This window comes from Bos grunniens, chromosome 8 (genome assembly GCF_055505025.1).
Source record: "Bos grunniens cultivar Pamir isolate PY7600 chromosome 8, Bosgru_T2T1.0, whole genome shotgun sequence".
Classification (NCBI taxonomy): Eukaryota; Metazoa; Chordata; class Mammalia; order Artiodactyla; family Bovidae; genus Bos; species Bos grunniens.
The window spans coordinates 8,175,721-8,193,931 of NC_141172.1; the positions used below are offsets into that span (position 1 = coordinate 8,175,721).

Sequence of the window (18,211 nt, forward strand, 5' to 3'; positions counted from 1 at the left end):
GAAATATACTATATCATTAGTAGCCTACATTACTCACTTACAAATTTGATATTACCACATATAAATTCAATTCCTGTAAAGTCACCTTTAAAAAATAGCTACATAGCCTCCACAGTATTCCATTCTACAAACGTATCATCATTTATTTAACCACTTCTCGACTGAGATACATTTAGTTGGATTCTAATCACCTCTGCAATGACTTGCAAAGAAGATTCTGATGTATTACAGGCAACTACTGACTACACAGTGGATAAGCTATTCTTAGATGCTAATGTAATTTTGGCTAATAGTTCCAAAGTGCCTATGAAACAAGAATACAATCCTTTAGCTAAAACCAAAGGTTATTTCAAGATCAATGAAAGTGAATTTATCTAGAAAAAATTCTGTACCATATTAGTTCTTTTAATCAAGGTGAGAGTACAAAGAAAACCTTTTAAAAAGTTAAATTCCAACTGGTAATATCTAATTACTGTTGATGTAATAACAATGACCAACTGATCATCACTAACTTATCCTCTTTTCTTCAGCTAACTTCAAATTACATCCTACAGAAAAGACTAGAAAGTTAGAACTCAGAACCAGAATGGATGTGTGTGTGTGTTAGTCACTTAGTCATGTCCGACTCTTTGCAACCCCATGGACTGTAGCTCGCCAGGCTCCTCTGTCCATGGGATTTTCCAGGCAAGAATACAGGAGTGGGTTTCCATCTCCAGGGGATCTTTCCAACCAAGGAATTAAACTCAAGTCTCCTGCATTGCAGGCTGATTCTTTACTCTTTGAACCACCGGGGAAGCCACCAGAATGGATCTGATTCTCAAATGAAAAACAGGAAGCCTTTAAAAAGGGGACAGTGGGTAATGTAACTTCACTGAACAGCAAATACATATAATTAGAGGAACTTATTCTTAAAGGGTGGAGAAGGCAATGGCAACCCACTCCAGTGTTCTTGCCTGGAGAATCCCAGGGACGCGGGAGCCTGGTAGGCTGCAGTACACAGGGTCTCGAAGAGTTGGACACGACTGAAGCAACTTAGCAGCAGCAGCAGCAGCAGTAGCATTCTTAAAGGGAGACTCTATATCCTTAAAAAAACCCTGCTAATCAACATTTGGATGAATGCTGTTAGCCCTTTCCCATTTTTCCTGTTGAAACTGAATTCCAATCATCAAATTCCACAATTGACAGTGCTATCTTGATCAGCTACAACAATGCTGACCTGATAGTCTGCTTTCCTGTTTCTAGGGAATTCCTTTTCCTGGTATCCATGTTCCGGTCTGAGACTAAAGTCCAGCCCTGAAATCCAGTGTGGGAATTTACCTTTATCAGCCATGATTAGATTATATGTCAAACACTGATCTGAGTGCCAAACCTAAGAGACAAAAATCCCTTCTCTTACAGAGGCTGATTGCCTGACAGAGTTGACTAGTGTTTGTCCTCCAAATTCTTCACTGCTCTGCTATATATATTCTGCAACATGAACAATCCCTCTGATAGTCTCCCTGGTAGCCAACTGCCAGCATATGACCAGGTTTATGAAACCCCTGGACACAGGTCCTTATTTACCTTGCCTAAACCTTGCTATCACCCACTCCAGTGTTCTTGCCTTGAGAATCCCAGGGACGGGGGAGCCTGGTGGGCTGCCGTCTATGGGGTCGCACAGAGTTGGACACGACTGTAGCGATTTAGCAGTAGCAGCAGCAACCCTCGCTATCATAGTGTAAGCTGCCGTATTCAACAGATCAAGTGCCATGTTTTTGTTCCTCTCCTGATTTGCTGTGCTGTGGATCATCGAAGAAGCCAGCTCTTTGGGAAGACTGCTTAGAGCTCAGATTGAAGTGTGGCCTCAACATGAATCTTTAGACTGCACTGTCCTATATGGAAGCCACTAGCCACACCTGACCGCTGAGCACGTGAAGTATGGCAGATGCTTCAAGTGTAAAATACACACTGGATTTCAAAGAAAAATAAAGAAAAGGAGAGAAAGAGAGGGAAAAAGGAAAGAAAAAGGAAGTACAGAAGGTGGGGGAGAGATCTCAGTAACCTTTTAAAGTGTTGATTAAATGTTGAAGTGATAACACAAACATAAATATATTATCAAAATTAATTCTAGCAATTTCTTATTTCTAAAATTTGGCTATTAGACAATTTAAAATTATATACATCATTTGCATTATATTTTTTTCTAAACTGTGCTGTTTTAGAATGTGTCACTAACGGCAGCAACAGCAAAGTCATTATTTTGAGAGGTTTGCCTGCATATCTAGATGTTGTTAGAAAAATATCTAAAGATGAAAATTCCTCTTTATAGAAAAACTGCCAGCTAATAAATAGTGGAGGAGTGCTAGACTACATCATTACCATTTTACACTCCTCCATCAGAATAACTGATTCAGGTGAGCATCATCAATGGATGCTAAGACCATTGGCAAAATGGTTGTTACAAAAAAGGCAATTTATCCAGTGTCAAAATAACGCCTGAGAGATTATTTACAACCCGCAAAACCAGGATCTAGTGGCCACCAATTTAACAAATAATCAAACTTAGCAAATGAGGAGTGGTACAGACTGACTTTTACATGCCTCTTGACATGTGGTAACATGAGGTAAAATTACCTACAAAGCATTTGCCCTAATGTTTTATTGTGAAAATTTTCAAACATACAGCAATGATGAAAGAATTTTATAGTGATTATCTGTACCTATACTCCCTAATATTTTACTATACCTAGTTTATCACATTCATTTTATCCTCATGTGCTTCAAAGTTAATTAAGGCCATCAGTAAACGATGTATGAATTACTCTTGCCAAACAAACTGAAGCTGAATCTAACCAAGCTTCCAATCCTAACTTTCAGTTTAGGTGAAATACACAGGGTATAGAAAAACAAGTTAGTTCACACTAAGAGGAAAAAGAAAAGCCCAGAATGTAGGACACTTTGTAAGATTAGATGGTTTAAAAAATTTATGCCATGAAAGAAAAATTTTAAGTGACTAGATTTCAGAGTCTAAAGAGACATAATAAATTCCAATTTGTCAGCCTAAATAACATTTAATTTTTAAAAAAGCTAATAAATCAAGGGTATGGGATTAACACATACAAGCTACTATACATAAAATATATAAGCAATAATGATTTACTGTACAGCACAGGGAACTACAGTCGGTATCTTATAATAACCTGTAATGGAAAATAATCTGAAACATATATAATTGAATCACTTTGCTATACACTTGAAACTTAACACAATATTGTAAACCAACTACACACCAATTAAAAATTAATCTTAAAAAAAGCTACAAAAAACATTCTCTCAACAACTAAAGAAATATGAATATGGACTGGATATTAGCTGATATTAAGGAATTATAATTAATTTTCTTAGATGTGATAGTAGGGGCTGTGGTTAAGTAGTATTATCCTTTTTTTAAGCAGACAAATGATAAAGACCCCATGGACAGAGGAGCTGGTAGGCTACAGTCCATGGGGTCACAAAGAGTCGGACATGACAGCGACTTCACTTTCACTTTTTCTTTTTTTCTTTAATACTAAAGAGAGAGAAAGAGTGTGTTTGTATATAACCATACATTTAAAAATTCTTTTATTTTATAGGTATAACACAAACACAGCAAATTGTGAACAATCACTGTATCTAAGAGGAGGGTAAACAGGTGTTAAGTGAGTTAGTTTTTCAACTTTTTTGTACATCTGTAACATTTCAGTATAGAAAATGGGGCGCTGGTTAGTTTAAAAAATTCATTGGGGAGAGTATGCTGTTCTCTTTTGTCTGCCCAAGCCTTTCAAATAAAAAGTGATCTTTGAAAAACAAGTCTTACCACAGACACACAAACAAACATGTCTCCATAACACTATTTCCACCTCAGAGCCAATGCTATTATTAGCTAAGAGTCTTCAATACACAATATTTGGATTGATAATTTAGTCTCTAAACAAAGGCTTTAATGCTATAGTGTTACAGAAGAAGCTCAGTCACAAGGTTAAACTTGAGACTGACCTCACTGTGACCAGTCTTTGTAATGTGTAGACTGAAACAGTCTGTCAAAAACTTCAGATTTTACTTCATATACCACCTGTATCCTGCAATAGATCTTGCATATCCTGTTAACTTCTGACACAAAGGTTTCTGTGATCTTTTCCCTTAAGATTTCATTCTATTCGAAGCCCCAAAGTCAACAGGGCAGCTCACTCTAAAGTCCAAAAACATATTCATTACCCACAATTAGAATTAGAAACAGAAAATTATTAGCAGAAACCACTGGATATGGTATACTGTGAACAAAATAAAAATATTAAATTTATATTACTAAAACAAGATTTAGAAAAACACATAAAACTAGGTATGAAATATTGTATGTAGCTTTAGTTGAGGGCAGGGGGAAATGACCACTGACAATCATGACCATTCTTTCCAATTACGGTTAGAAATGTCATATAACCTAGAAACAGAGAGGCACCTTGGAGGAAGCGGTGAAGATGACTAGACAATGCTGAACACTGAACTAAAAACTAGTATAATAATCAGGGCTTAGATCTTATGGTTAAAGAGAGTTCTCTGGCATAAAGGAGCAACAGCAGTGTATGAAACTACCTTGGGGAAGACAAATCAGCACACGGATTCAATGAAGGAATTAATTATACTTGTCCTGTTTCAAAGGCAATTAAAAAAAGGAAAAATTTTTTTACCAGGGTTTGTCTTTTCAAGCTGATACCATCGGTAAAATGCTCTTTTCTTCTGTTCACTCAGGTCTGACCCCTGCTGCAATAACCAGTGAGAGATCCGGCTCTGGCTGATACCTATGGAGAAAGAGAAACAGCTGCTGTGGGTGCTGCAGTGACGGACGTTCACGAGGCGTCTGCTGGCACTAGGTTACTGGGTACTTTACTCTCCTACTCTACAAGGAAGCTGCAACTTGAGCAAGGCTTTTAATATTGGGCTTCTTTGTAAAAGCTGGCTGCAAGGATAGATTCAGAAATGATCTATCAGAGGTCAAAGCATTTTATTTACCAAGACTTCAAAATGCTTTCTAAATTCATCTCTAAACCAGGTCCCAAATATGAGATAAAGTCAGAAGTTGATTCAATCTGTGCTCCTTCAACCACCGTCACCACCTCCACCCCAATACTGATTTATGACATTAGAACTTTTACCAGATATTTAGAAGGAAAAAAACCAAGACAACACATTATTGATACTGATAAAAAGATTTAGGGGCTGAGAAAGGAGAGGTCATTGAAAATACTCTCCTCAGTAAGGTTTCTGGATTATGTTAACTCATTTAGGCTAGCTCGCTTGTTGATTTATTTTCAGGCTTGTTAGTACAGATAACTAACAGCTGGAAGATTTACAGCTTATGTACAATAGCACCTCTTAAAAAACCCCAAGAGGTAAAGATGTTCCTTTAACAGACTTATCCAAACACTGAGCAGAATATAAAGCAGCAGTTTTCAGCTATCACTAAAAAGTTCTTGACAGCAATTAATAATAAATGTGAAACACCTCCACGTGAAAGTAAAAAAGCACATCTAAAACTTACTAGGATGAGAATAACATGCTCCTTCGGGTCATTATAGCTATTCCAAAAATGAATAATTCAACATACAACTGACAAAAGCGAAGAATAATAGGAAATATAAAACTATCTTACATGCCCATAAGGCACTTTCCAAAAGACCATTCAGCGACCATAAAGGGTTAACAGCACTAAACTCTCACAAGGAATTACTTATGGTAACTGGATAGTACTGAATACCACCTGTGAAACACCTGTTTAAAGTTATACTGCACAATAGGAAGAGTGGTTATCATGAAGTAATCACACGCCCAACATGAGAATCAGCAGGTCTAGTGATCACATTGAACTAATTAGAAGGAAGTCCCCAGAGTAGAGTTCTGTACTTGTAAAACTCCACATTAAAAGAAAAGTTGAGTAAATGGGGGAGGGGAGTTTTGTTAAGGTTGAGCTGAAGCATGGTTCTCTGATTGGAAACCTTTCATTTTCAAAGGATGAAATTCAGAATTTTCCAAAAACAAAGGGATTATGTTCTCAGATCATTCTCACAGCAGTTTTCCAATGGGTTGAAGATTTATGTCACGCAGGTGCTGGTAGCTATCACTGTATGCTTGTTTTAGGAGAATGCAAATTATTCAGTATAATTAAATTAGCTGTGTTTACCAGTGCTTTCACTGAAAGTCTGGTTTCAGGCATTACACTTTTTTTTTTTTTTTAACGTGACTTTTTAACAAGAGTGAAGAAAACAACCATTTACCACCATGAAATCAAAACTGATTTTCATGTCAACAAAATGAAACTATTTTACATGGATTCTTACACTGGCATCATATACTACTCAAAAACAGAGGGAATCTGAGGAAAATCTGTTAAGAAAAAATCAAAGAATATATTGGTTCTGGTACCTACAGTATTACATCTTCCTCAGTCAGTCAGATCACACACAGAACAAACCACAGCGCCGACTAGGCATTAGAGCTGTTCAAGCTCTAGCTGTGCTATAGCAAGGGAACAGGGCAAGAGCCCAGCAAATGGACAGTGAATTACGGTATATTCATATAATAAAATCCTGGGCAGAATTTTAAACTAATGCTCTGTAACAGCCAAAGACAAACAACAGAAAACCAAAACCAGCCAAACAAAAAGCCATCAACTCCAAGCGTTGGTAGGGAATGGAGTATAGGATACTTTCATATAGCTGATGGAAGGGTAACATATCAGGGCCCCTTTGGCAAAGAGCTGAGTTTATCTACTAAATCACTAGATTTACTAGATCTACTAAAAAGATCTATTAGATTTACTAAATTTACTAGAATCTACTAAAGCTGAACATATATGATCCAGCAATTCATTCCCACAGAAATGTGTACATACCCAAGAGAATGTGTTCAAAAACACATACACGAAGGCTTTTTTGAGCATTTTCTATCATAGTCCCTAGTTTAAAAAAACTCAAATACAAATAACAGGAAAATGCACAAACTGTGGTATCTGTGTATTCTACCACACACTACTATACACTGTTATTTGTTGCTATAGTTTAGTCACTCTGTCATGTCTGACTCTTTGTGACCCCCATGGGCTGTAGCCTGCTAGGCTTCTCTGTCCATGGGATTTCCCAGGCAAGAATACTGGAGTGGGTTATCATTTCCTACTCCAGGGGATCTTCCTGACCCAGGAACTGAACCCACATTTTCTGCACTGGCAGGTGGATTCTTTACCACTGAGCCATCACAGACTACTATACCAAGTAGGAAAAGGGTAAACTACTGCTATATGCAATCACATGGATAAATCTCACAAAAATAATTAATAGTCAGACATACACATAGAGTCATGCACAATACTGTATGATTCAATTCACGTAAAGTTTAAAAACAGACCCAGTTTATCTGTATGTATGATGATCAGAATAGTGCTTAACTGATTAGGAGGGAGGTTAATGACTGAAGGCATGATGAGAAAGGCCTATGTAGTCACCAGCGCTCTTCTTGAACTTAATCTGGATGGTGGTTGCATTTGTGTCTTCACTTTGTAAAAGTTATTAAACAGGGTACTTTTCTCTTTACATTGTATTTCAATAAAAAATGGTTTTTTTCCGCAAAAAAAGTTTTAAAAATTCTATGTAGTGCTAAAAAAAATGAAGTATGTATCAATACGGAAAGATGTCCATGATATATGGAAAAGTACATAGTTTAATGAATACACATATTTTTATATAATCTATGTTGTTCTGTACAGTAACAAAAGCTCATATATAGCCAAAGATACACTATATGAACATAGAATGGTGGACTCTCCCTCCATTGTGCATCTCTATACTGTTTTCTTATTCTGTCTACAAATATTTATTAATGTTATTTTTATCTTTTCCCTTTAAACACAACAAACTTTATTGGTTGCTTTATGAACACTGTAATTAAGTTAAACAAAACATAAGTGCAAAAAGAAGTTAATTTCACCCTTCCCTGGCCAATTCCATTCTGGGGTAAGCAATGTTAACTGTTAATATATGTTGTTTTGCAATTTTCTCTATTTGTAATAATTAATTTAATAAAACAGAGAGAGAAGTTAATAAAGAATAGCCTCCTGTCCAGTCTTTTGTGAGGGGAAGAAATAAACAAGGAACTTCTTGTAAACTTAATCTCACTTTTTGTAAGAAAACAAAGTAATAAATCAGGTAGCTTTTTCCAGAAAAGGCACTATAAAACTAGAGCATCTACAATAATACATTTCACAATGATATTTCTTAGTTAGCAACTTCTTCTGGGGCTGTTCCATGTCTTTTGAACTTCAACTGAGCTAGTGTCAAAAGGCCCTGAAGCCTCTCTTTACTGGGAGAAAATTCTCCTAATTCCCTTTACCACTGTTTCCACTGCTGAAAACAATGTCATTCTCTGATGAAAGTTTTATCTCCTCAAAAGCTCTTTTCTACCTTGCACAGGGCAGACGAAAAGAGAAATTTACATATAACCTTCATACACTGAGAGACTAAAATTAACCCCTGATTAATTTCTTTCCGATAAGGAAGTGATCACATTGTATTCAAAGGATGAAAAAGCCTCCCTGCCCATCTCATTCATATTCCTTTCTGAGTGTCAGCTTTATCAGGCTCCTTCCAGTCCCTCAAATACCATGCTCCCTTCCACTAGAGGGCTCTCCACCACAACCCATTCTTGTCCAAGTCCCCCAGTACTGCAAATTTCAATGCTGCTTCTTCCTCTAACTTCCTGTGGCGTGTGATACATCATCTTCATGCTTGGAATGCTGGATACAAACCCCAACACAACTTTTTAGCCAGCTTCAGGGATTGCTATGTTATCTCCTCTCATGTTAGTGCCCCAAGATTCCATGTTTAAGCATCTTTTCTCACTCTACACTCTCTCTTTGGTCATCTCATCTACCAAAAATCATGGTTTAAAGTATTTAAATACCAGTGACTTCTAGCTGCTGCTGCTGCTAAGTCACTTCAGCCGTCACTGGAGCACCAGCCTATTCCTTTCAAACCATCTGCTGGATAGCATCATGAGAATTTCCCACAGGCCTTCAACACAGTAAACTTGATTCATTAGCTTCCTCCTTTAAATCTGCTCTTCTTGCTGTGTCCTCCATCTCAATTTTATCTTCCATTCCACTCATTCTCCAAACTCTCACATGCTTACTAAATCCAACCTTTTCTCTTCCAAAAACTCTCTTTTTCCAGTCCTCATTCCTGCAGTTTGGAATCTCAGCCTCCCTTGCCTAGATAATGGAAATAACTTTGATGAAAAGAACAAGTCATCTAAGATACATAAAACGAAAAACCCTCAAGATCAGATCCTTTTTAATTAGAAAAAGTAGAATGTGCTTCATGAAATTTTCTACTTGAGAGCTACAGTTATTTCTGCAATTCACCTTCCACACTGTGAGAGACATGTCTCAACATTTTTAAGTTAGAAGGCATGCATCCATTCCCCATAAAAATAAGTCACAAACTCAGAGAAAAAAGTCCTTCCTCTATCTTTAACCCTTCTCTCATCCTTAAACGTATCCTTGTTTATTTGGTGTGAATATTTCCAATCTCCTTCCTATGCATTTAACAAACAAACATGTACATACATGTGCTCCCCTGGTGGTTCAGACAGGAAAGAATCTGCCTGTAATGCAGGAGTCATGGTTTGATCCCTAGATTGGGAAGATGCTCTGGAGAAGGGAATGGCGACCCACTCCACTATTCTTGCCTAGAGAATCCCAAGGACAGAGGAGCCTGGCGGGCAGTCCATGGGTTGCAAAGAATCATACATGACTGAGTGACTATCACTTTTACATATATGCCATCTAGGTTTTTTTTTTAAAACACACATTTGGAGTTATTCCATACGTAGTAAGTAACAATGTTTCTCACATCTTAGAATTTTCTCATGTAGCACACTATGAATCTTCATCATTCTAAGCTACATGGTATTTTACAGCAGAAATACACCATAATCCACTTAAACACTGACCTATTATTAGACATTTCAACTGTTGCTAACATTTTATGATTATAAATGATGCAATGAACACTCTATGCCTGTCTTTGTGTATGTAAATAAATATTTTAGGGCTAATTTACAGGGATGGAATTTGATTTGTAGCATATGAGTGGCATTTAACTTTGTGATAGATACTACCAAATTGTTCCCTGAAGACTGTACCCAGTTTTATATTCTAACCAACATGGATGAGCATTTTCCCCTACATCATCACCATTACTAAATATTATAAAATTTACTTTTTAAGTCTGATTTGTAAATATTAACACATGCTCATTATAAAAAGAATTCTAAGCGATTCAGAGGAGAGTAAAAAACTTAGGAGGATAGCTAATAAAATAAATTTAGCCAGATTTTTACCACTTAGAAATAACTACACTCATTACAAAATCACTCCAAGCATACTTGGACACCAAATAGGCAGAAATAATTACTAAAATGAGATACTACTACATTCTGAATTTTAAAATGTAAAAACATCAAATAAGTTTGATTTGATTCTAACACAAGAAAAAAAATTTAAATACACTAGAGAGAAGTGTTAGTTACTCAGTCATGTCTGACTCTTTGCAGTTGCATGGACTGTAGTTCGCCAGGCTCCTCTGTCCACAGGAATTCTCCAAGCAAGAATATTGGAGTGGGTTGCCATTTCCTTCTTCAAGGGAACTTCCTGACCCAGGGATCGAACCTAGGTCTCCTGCATTACAGGCAGATTCTTCACTGTCTGAGCCGTGAGGGAACCCTGAGAGAAAGATCTACTCAAGTTTAGCAAATCCTTCTCTAAGGGAAATGGCGTTTCTAAGGGTGCAATAAAACAAACAAACAAACAAGGATCATATAAAAACATTAGGAGGCTGGAAGCACTGTTTTCTAACTTGTGGGCAGTATCTAATGGCTCCTGGCTAAAAAAACTAAGAAAATTAGCTGACTGTGATAGCTAGGCTCCAGGATGACTCCTAATGATTTTCTCAGTGTTCCTACCTGTATGTAATCCCCTCCAACACTGCTTCAGGGTTGGTGTGTGCAACCAACAAAATATGATGACTTACAAGGCTAAGTCATGAAAAGTTACTGTTTTGCTCTCTCTTAATAGTTGGTTCTGAGAAAAGCTAGCTGCCATTTCAGCCCTATGAAGAAATCCATGTGGCAAAGAACTGAAGTGTTTCACTAACAGCTATGCAAGTGAGCCCTCTTAGAAGTCATTCCCCTAGCATTAGCTAAGCTACTGATTACTGTAGCCTCCTGAGACACCCTGAACGAGAATGACCTAAGCTGCTTCTGGAATCTTGATCTATAAAGCCTGAGTGAGAGAATAAAAATGTAGGTTCTTTCAAGTTGCTAAGGTCAGTGTAATCTTTTCAGTAGCAACAGATAACTAATACACATGCATTATAACATACTTTCCTCATTTCCTTCTCCAGTCTGTATATCCATCTCCTATATTTGGGAGATACTTGACTATTTATTTCTGTATAGTCAACATTCTGTCCTGGACTCATAACTGCCATAGCTGTTTGCTCACAGTTGTATATTTAAATGAAATCAGGATTTATCATACAGTTTCCCACCGTTTCCATTCCTAGCTCTGTATTTTTGCTTTTGTTGTTCAGTTGCTAAGTCATGTCTGACTCTTTGTGACTCCATGGACTACAGTACCCCAGGCTTCCTTGTCCTCCACTATCTCCCAGAATTTGCTCAAACTCATGTCCACTGAGTCAGTGATGTTATTCAACAACTCTGTTGTCCCCTTTTTAACTGAGGCGTATTTTACATACAGTGAAGAGTTCAATGAGTTCTGACATACGTATACACACAAGTGACCATCACTCAAATCAAGGTATAGATTATTTTCATGCTGTCTAAAAGACTCCCCTTGTCCTCTTTCCAGTTAATGCTTTAATTTTCTATTTTAAACTTTTGGTTAGTAAGATTTCTTCAGTTTTTACCAGCAAAGGTTTATTGTTGCTGCATTCCCCAGTCCTTGTATGCTTGCCTTTCACGTTTATTCTTTAAGGAAAACACTACAAGGGAATTTTAGGGGAGAGTGTTACACTTTCCTTTAAAATGTTAAATGGCTGTAATGTCAGGAGGTAGCAAAGTAAGGCTTTCTGAATAGTTAGTCCCCCCAAAATGCAATGAGAGCAAAAACTGCTCTACCATAAAAGTACTGGCTGAAGTTGTCAAAATGAACTTTTTCAGAAATCTGGAAATTAACCAAAGGTGTACAAGTATTCAAAAGAAAAGCTAAATTTTAGTAAGGCCAGCTATACGAAATTTTAATTTGACCTACACTCATTCCCATCATACCAGCATTGCAATCACAGTGAATAGCAAGGGTGCTCTACTAGCCACTGGAGAGGGAAAAACATGTTTGGAGTTCCCCAAAACACCATTCTAAGAGAACTGTCATTATTTCACCTGTTTGGCAACTTCTGGGAAACTCCCATTTGCAAAGGCTATTCTCATTTGACCTTATCCAGACCTCACTCAGTGTGAATAGCCTTTTCCCTGGGAGGGGAGAAGGAAGGGAAGTGGTTTGTAGAAAACGATCAGTGGTGATCATTTAACATTGCAGGTGCCTGAAGTGATGATGCTAACAGTTGGGGCAAACAAAGAACTGAACAAAATATTTAAAAAGCTGAGGAATTCTTAAGATGTCTATGAGGGTCTTTGGAAAACTCTGACATAGTTCCAGGAATCTACAAGGCCAGGTACATGTACAGGGCTGTGCACATGTCTAGGGCTGTGTGCATGACCAGGGCAACATGCGTCACAGCAAAGAACTATGAAGCCCTCACCTCTGGCTGACTCTGAGACACCTTACAAGCAGAAAGTGAAGGGTAAGGTAGAATTATAAACTGTCTGCCTGAGCATTAAAGGAATGTTTCAATATATATACAGAGTCCCTCAGCAAAGCTGGGAAATTTATTGCTTGTAAGCATTTAAAGAAATCTCTATCCAATAATTAGCTGATTGCTAAGCTAACAAGGAAGAGACTTCAGAAACCACATACTACAAAGATAAAGAATACTGAATTTACAGGATTAGATCAGGAAAGTACCTAAACAAAGAGCAACAAAAACAATTATAAATCAAGGGGCAGGGAGGAATCTGATTTCAAGAGTTTCCACATTAAACTGCCAGTTTGGGGGGAAAAAAAAAAAAGCTTATGACCCATGCAAGGAAGCAATAAAGTATGACACACACAGCACAAGAAGCAGTCACTAAGAAACGTCTTCGAAGAAACACAGGTGTTAGACTTACTAGACAAAGATTTCAATCAGGACTAAATGCAAGTATGAGAAAAATGCATCATCGAACAGAATATCAATAAAGAGGCAGGGATGACAAGAAAGAATCAAATTCTGGAGTTGAAAAGTACAATAAGTAAAATGAAAAAATTACTAAAGAAACTCAACATCAGATGTTAACTGGCAAAAGAAATATTCAGTAAACATGAAGATGGGTTGATTGAGATGATCTTTTATAAGAAAGAGAAATAAAAATAATGAGGAAAATATAGTAGAGTATCAAAAACCTGTGGGACACCACCATGTATACCAACATATACATAACGGGATTCCCAGGATGAAGAGAGAGAGTAAAGTTAAAGAAAAAAAAGAAAGAATATTTGAAATGGTCATAAAATTCAAAAACTTAATGAAAAACAACCTACACATTCAAGAAGCTCAACAATCTGCAAGTAGGTAGCATTTCAGAGGGGCTTCAAACAGCTCTGGACTTTTATGCTTAGTGCAGAAATGATAAATAGTGACTTACTGGAGTAGGATGTTTGTGTGGCTTACCAGGTAGGTGAGAGGGTGCTACACTCTGGGAACTTAGTGGGCTACAGTTTTGTAATCAGAGGAAAAGTAGGGAGGGGGGAAAAGACAACTTTCTTCCTCATTCTTAAGTAGACGTCATGCTTACATCAACCCCTTCTCCAGACTGGGGAGGGGCATTTTTTCCTCCCTAAATGGTCAAGCCAGGACTGTCATGGCACTATAGAACAATTATTTCAGGTGTCAGTACAATGAAAGTCTTTCATTTTGAAAGGTCACCTTTTCATCAATTATTGTTTTCATGTGTGCAGAGAGCATGTCCTAGGGTTCATTAACTTACTGAGCTCACTGGGCAGGATGTGGATCTCACGCCACCATTGTTTTACTGTTTAGGCGCACTTCTCATGCTTCTGTTGCATGGTTTTATTGCTCAGCAAGCCTGTCTGGTTTTGTGGTTAAGCAAACCTGCTTTCCTGAGTGATCATTAACTTACTGGGGTCTCCTATATTTTTTTCTATTTACAATCTCCTGCTGCTAAGTCACTTCAGTCGTGTCCGACTCTGTGCGACCCCTGAGACAGCAGCCCACAAGGCTCCCCCATCCCTGGGATTCTCCAGGCAAGAACACTGGAGTGGGCTGCCATTTCCTTCTCTAATGCATGAAAGTGAAAAGTGAAAGTGAAGTTGCTCAGTTGTGTCCGACTCTGAGCGACCCCATAGACTGCAGCCTACCAGGCTCTTCCGTCCATGGTATTTTCCAGGCAAGAGTACTGGAGTGGGGTGCCATTGCCTTCTCCGACAATCCCCTAGTGGGATTAACTATTTAATCACCTACTTTGATCCTGTGCTCCACCTCTATCAGATCCAATCTAGGTACATCATAAATTGCTGAAAACCACAGTCAAAGAAAATTTGAAAGCAGCAAGAAAGAAGGGACTTACTATGTACAAGGAATGCTCAGTAAGTTACTCACTACAGATAACTATACTTATTGTAATAACTAATTTGCAATGCATATAAATGCTGGTCTATTATACTGCAAACCAGAAATTAATATATTGGGCTTCCCAGGTGGCACCAATGGTAAAGAACCCTCCTGCCAATGCAGGAAGACACAGAGATGTGGCTTTGATCCCTGGGTAGAAAGGATCCCTTGGAGTAGGAAATAGCAACCCACTCCAGTATTCTTCTCTGGAAAATTCCATGGTCAGAGAAACCTGGCCATGGGGTCATAAGAAGTTGGACATAATTAAGCACACTTGCAAGAGAGGTAGAGATGTTAACTATATTTCAAAAAAAATAAAAATAAGCATATCAATGGCTGATTTCTCATCAGAAACCATGAAGAATGATATATTCAAAGTGCTGAAGGGAAAAAAAAAGACCAATTAATAAGTACTCTATATCAAGCAAAACTATCCTTCCAAGCAAAGTAAACATTAAGACACTGCCCAATGAACAAAACCAGAGAGAATCCTGTATGGCCAGAAGACCTGTCATACAAGAAATACTAAAGAGTGTTCTTTGAACAGAAACAAAAGGACACTAAACAGTAATTCAAATACAGTACTGCATAGGAACTTGGGATGTAAGGTTCATGAATCAAGATAAACTGGACGTGGTCAAGCAGGAGATGGCAAGAGCAAACACTGACATCTTAGGAATCACGGAATTCAAATACACATGAAGAAATAAAGAGTGTCAGCAAAAGTAACTACAGCAGGTAAATATAAAAGACAGTATAAATGTATTTTTTCTCTGTAACTTATTTTTTCCCAATTTGAATTAAAATAAAACTGGAAAATGCAATAATTATAAATCTAAGTTGATGGGCACAAACTTAGATTTATAAATCTAAGTAAACTGAATGGCAAAACTGGCACAAAGCTGAGGGGCGGATAGGGAATGAAGCTCTAAAGGAGTAAAAAAATTCATATACTATTGAAATTAAGTTAGTATTAATCTGAACTAGATTATTATAAACTAAGATTTTATGGTAATCTCCAGGGCAATCAATGACAACAAATTTTTTAAAAAGCAGAAGAAAGGACAAGAGATTTAAACTGTACACCAGAAATATGTATGAAATATGTATGAAACAAAAGAAGGAGGAAATTGAGCAACAGGGGAATAAAATAGATGCAAGACATACAGAACAAATGACAAAATGGCAGATATAAATCTTACTTGATCATATCTACATTGAATGTAAATGGATTATACATTCTTAGACAAAACAGATGGGAAGAATGGGTTAAAAATTGATCACACTGTATACAGTTTATAAGAGATACATTTTTTTCCATGTGCTAATCTTCTTTTTTATTTTCCACATAGTATTTCTTTATATTCTCAGAATTGGCTTAGAAGTTCAAGCCTCATTCAATTTTTTTTAATCGCTAAGATAATAAGCTTTATAGACTTTTAGCAGTAATACTAGATGCCAGAAAATATGGAAGAGATATATTTTTTATTCCAAGATACAAATAGATTGAAAGTCAAAGAATGCAAAGAGATGCGCCACATAAAGAGTAACCAAATAAAAACTGGAGTAGCTATATTAATGTTACACAAAACATACTTAAAGATACTACTTGTAACAAGAGATAAAAACATTTTAGAATGACATAACATGAGGAAGACATAATGAAAAATATAAAATGTGTGAGGCAAAAACGGACAGAACTGAAGGGAGAAATAGACAATTCAACAATAACTGGAAACTTTAACATACCATTTTCAATAATAGAACAACTATACAGAAGATCGGAAAGAAACAGAACACTTGAACAACAATAAAAACCTTTTAGACCTAACACACATCTATAGAACATTTCACTCAATAACAGCAGAATACACATTCTTCTCAAGTTAAGTGTATGTGAAATATTTTCCAGAATAGAACATTTCTGGACACAAGACAAGTGTTAACAATTTTTAAATTGAACAAAGTATGTTCTCCAAACACAACAGAATGAAATTAGAAATCAATAATAGGAAAAAAATTGGGGAAATTCATAAATATGTGCAAATTAAACAACACAATCCTAACCAATGAGTCAAAGAATAAGAAATCACAAGAGAATTAAAACTACTTTGAGATGCTTAAACACACATACACATCATACCAAAATGTATGAGATGAAGACAAGGAAGTGCACAGAGAGAAATTTACTGCTATAAATGCCTGTATTAAATATGGAAAAAAGATCTGAATAATCTAAGCTTTTACCTTAAAAAAATTAGAAAAAAGAAAAGCAAATTAAATCCAAGACAAGCAGAAGGAAGAAAATAATGTAGAGGCGAAACAAATGAAATAGAAAATAGAAACAGGTAGTGGAGAAGATAAATGTAATAAAGAATTGGTTCTTTCAACAGGTCAACAAAATTGAGAAACTTTTAGGTAGATTTACAAAGCAAAATGAGAAAAGACTCAAATGACTAAAATCAGCAATGAAAGGACATTATTTTTTTTTCTTTTGCTGTGCATTTAATAAACATATGTTAATGAGCAAAGGATTTTGAGAACGGTGGGAAATAAAAATATAAATAAGCCATGGTCCTTCCTCTCAAATGCTCAGTCTAATGGAAAGACAGACGTGTAACCTGCCTAGTAAATACTACTGTGCTGCTACTGCTGCTAAGTCGCTTTAGTCGTGTCCGACTCTGTGCAACCCCATAGACGGCAGCCCACTAGGCTCCTCTGTCCCTGAGATTCTCCAGGCAAGAACACTGGAGTGGGTTGCCATTTCCTTCTCCAATGCATCAAAGTGAAAAGTGAAAGTGAAGTCGCTCAGTCGTGTCTGACTCTTAGCGACCCCATGGATTGCAGCCTACCAGGCTCCTCCGTCCATGGGATTTTCCAGGCAAGAGTACTGGAGTGGGGTGCCATTGCCTTCTCCAGAAAGGACATTATTGACATTATAGAAATAAAAAGAACAATAAAGGAATTCTGAGAACTGTATGCCAACAAATTATATACCTAGATAAAATAAACTGCTAGAACTTGATTCACGAAACAGAAAATCTGAATAAGATATATAGCAAGTAAACAAATCAGTAGCCAAAAATCTTCCCACAAAGGATGAGCAAATGGTTTCAAGTGTAAATTCTACCAAGTGTTTGAAAAATAATTTCACACACAAACTAGCACCAACTCATTACAAAATTTCAAAAAACAGAAAAGGAGGAAACACTTCGCAACTCATTCCATGAGGTCAGTATTACCCTGATACCAAAACCAAATGAAGACTACAAATCAATGTCCCCAGTGAACATGGATATACAAATCCTCAACCAAAGACTAGTAAGCTGAATCCAACAACATATAAAAAGGATTATACACCATGACCAAGTAGGAATTACCTCAGGAAAGCAAAGTTTATT

The 18,211-nt window shown here is 36.9% G+C and overlaps 1 protein-coding gene across 50 annotated transcripts in view; it reads right to left on the reverse strand.

Annotated features, from left to right (window-relative positions):
- HMBOX1 (homeobox containing 1) overlaps nt 1–18,211 on the reverse strand; it is a 192,296-nt gene that overhangs the window by 60,064 nt on the left and 114,021 nt on the right. For all 50 annotated transcript variants that reach the window (XR_015169414.1, XR_015169415.1, XR_015169412.1 and 47 more), the window contains one exon: nt 4,704–4,814. Coding sequence is in view for 44 of the 50 variants with exons in the window: in XM_086414815.1 (XP_086270941.1) it covers nt 4,704–4,814 (111 nt within the window). In the remaining 6 variants the exon portion in view is untranslated. The remainder of the gene's footprint in view (nt 1–4,703; nt 4,815–18,211) is intronic.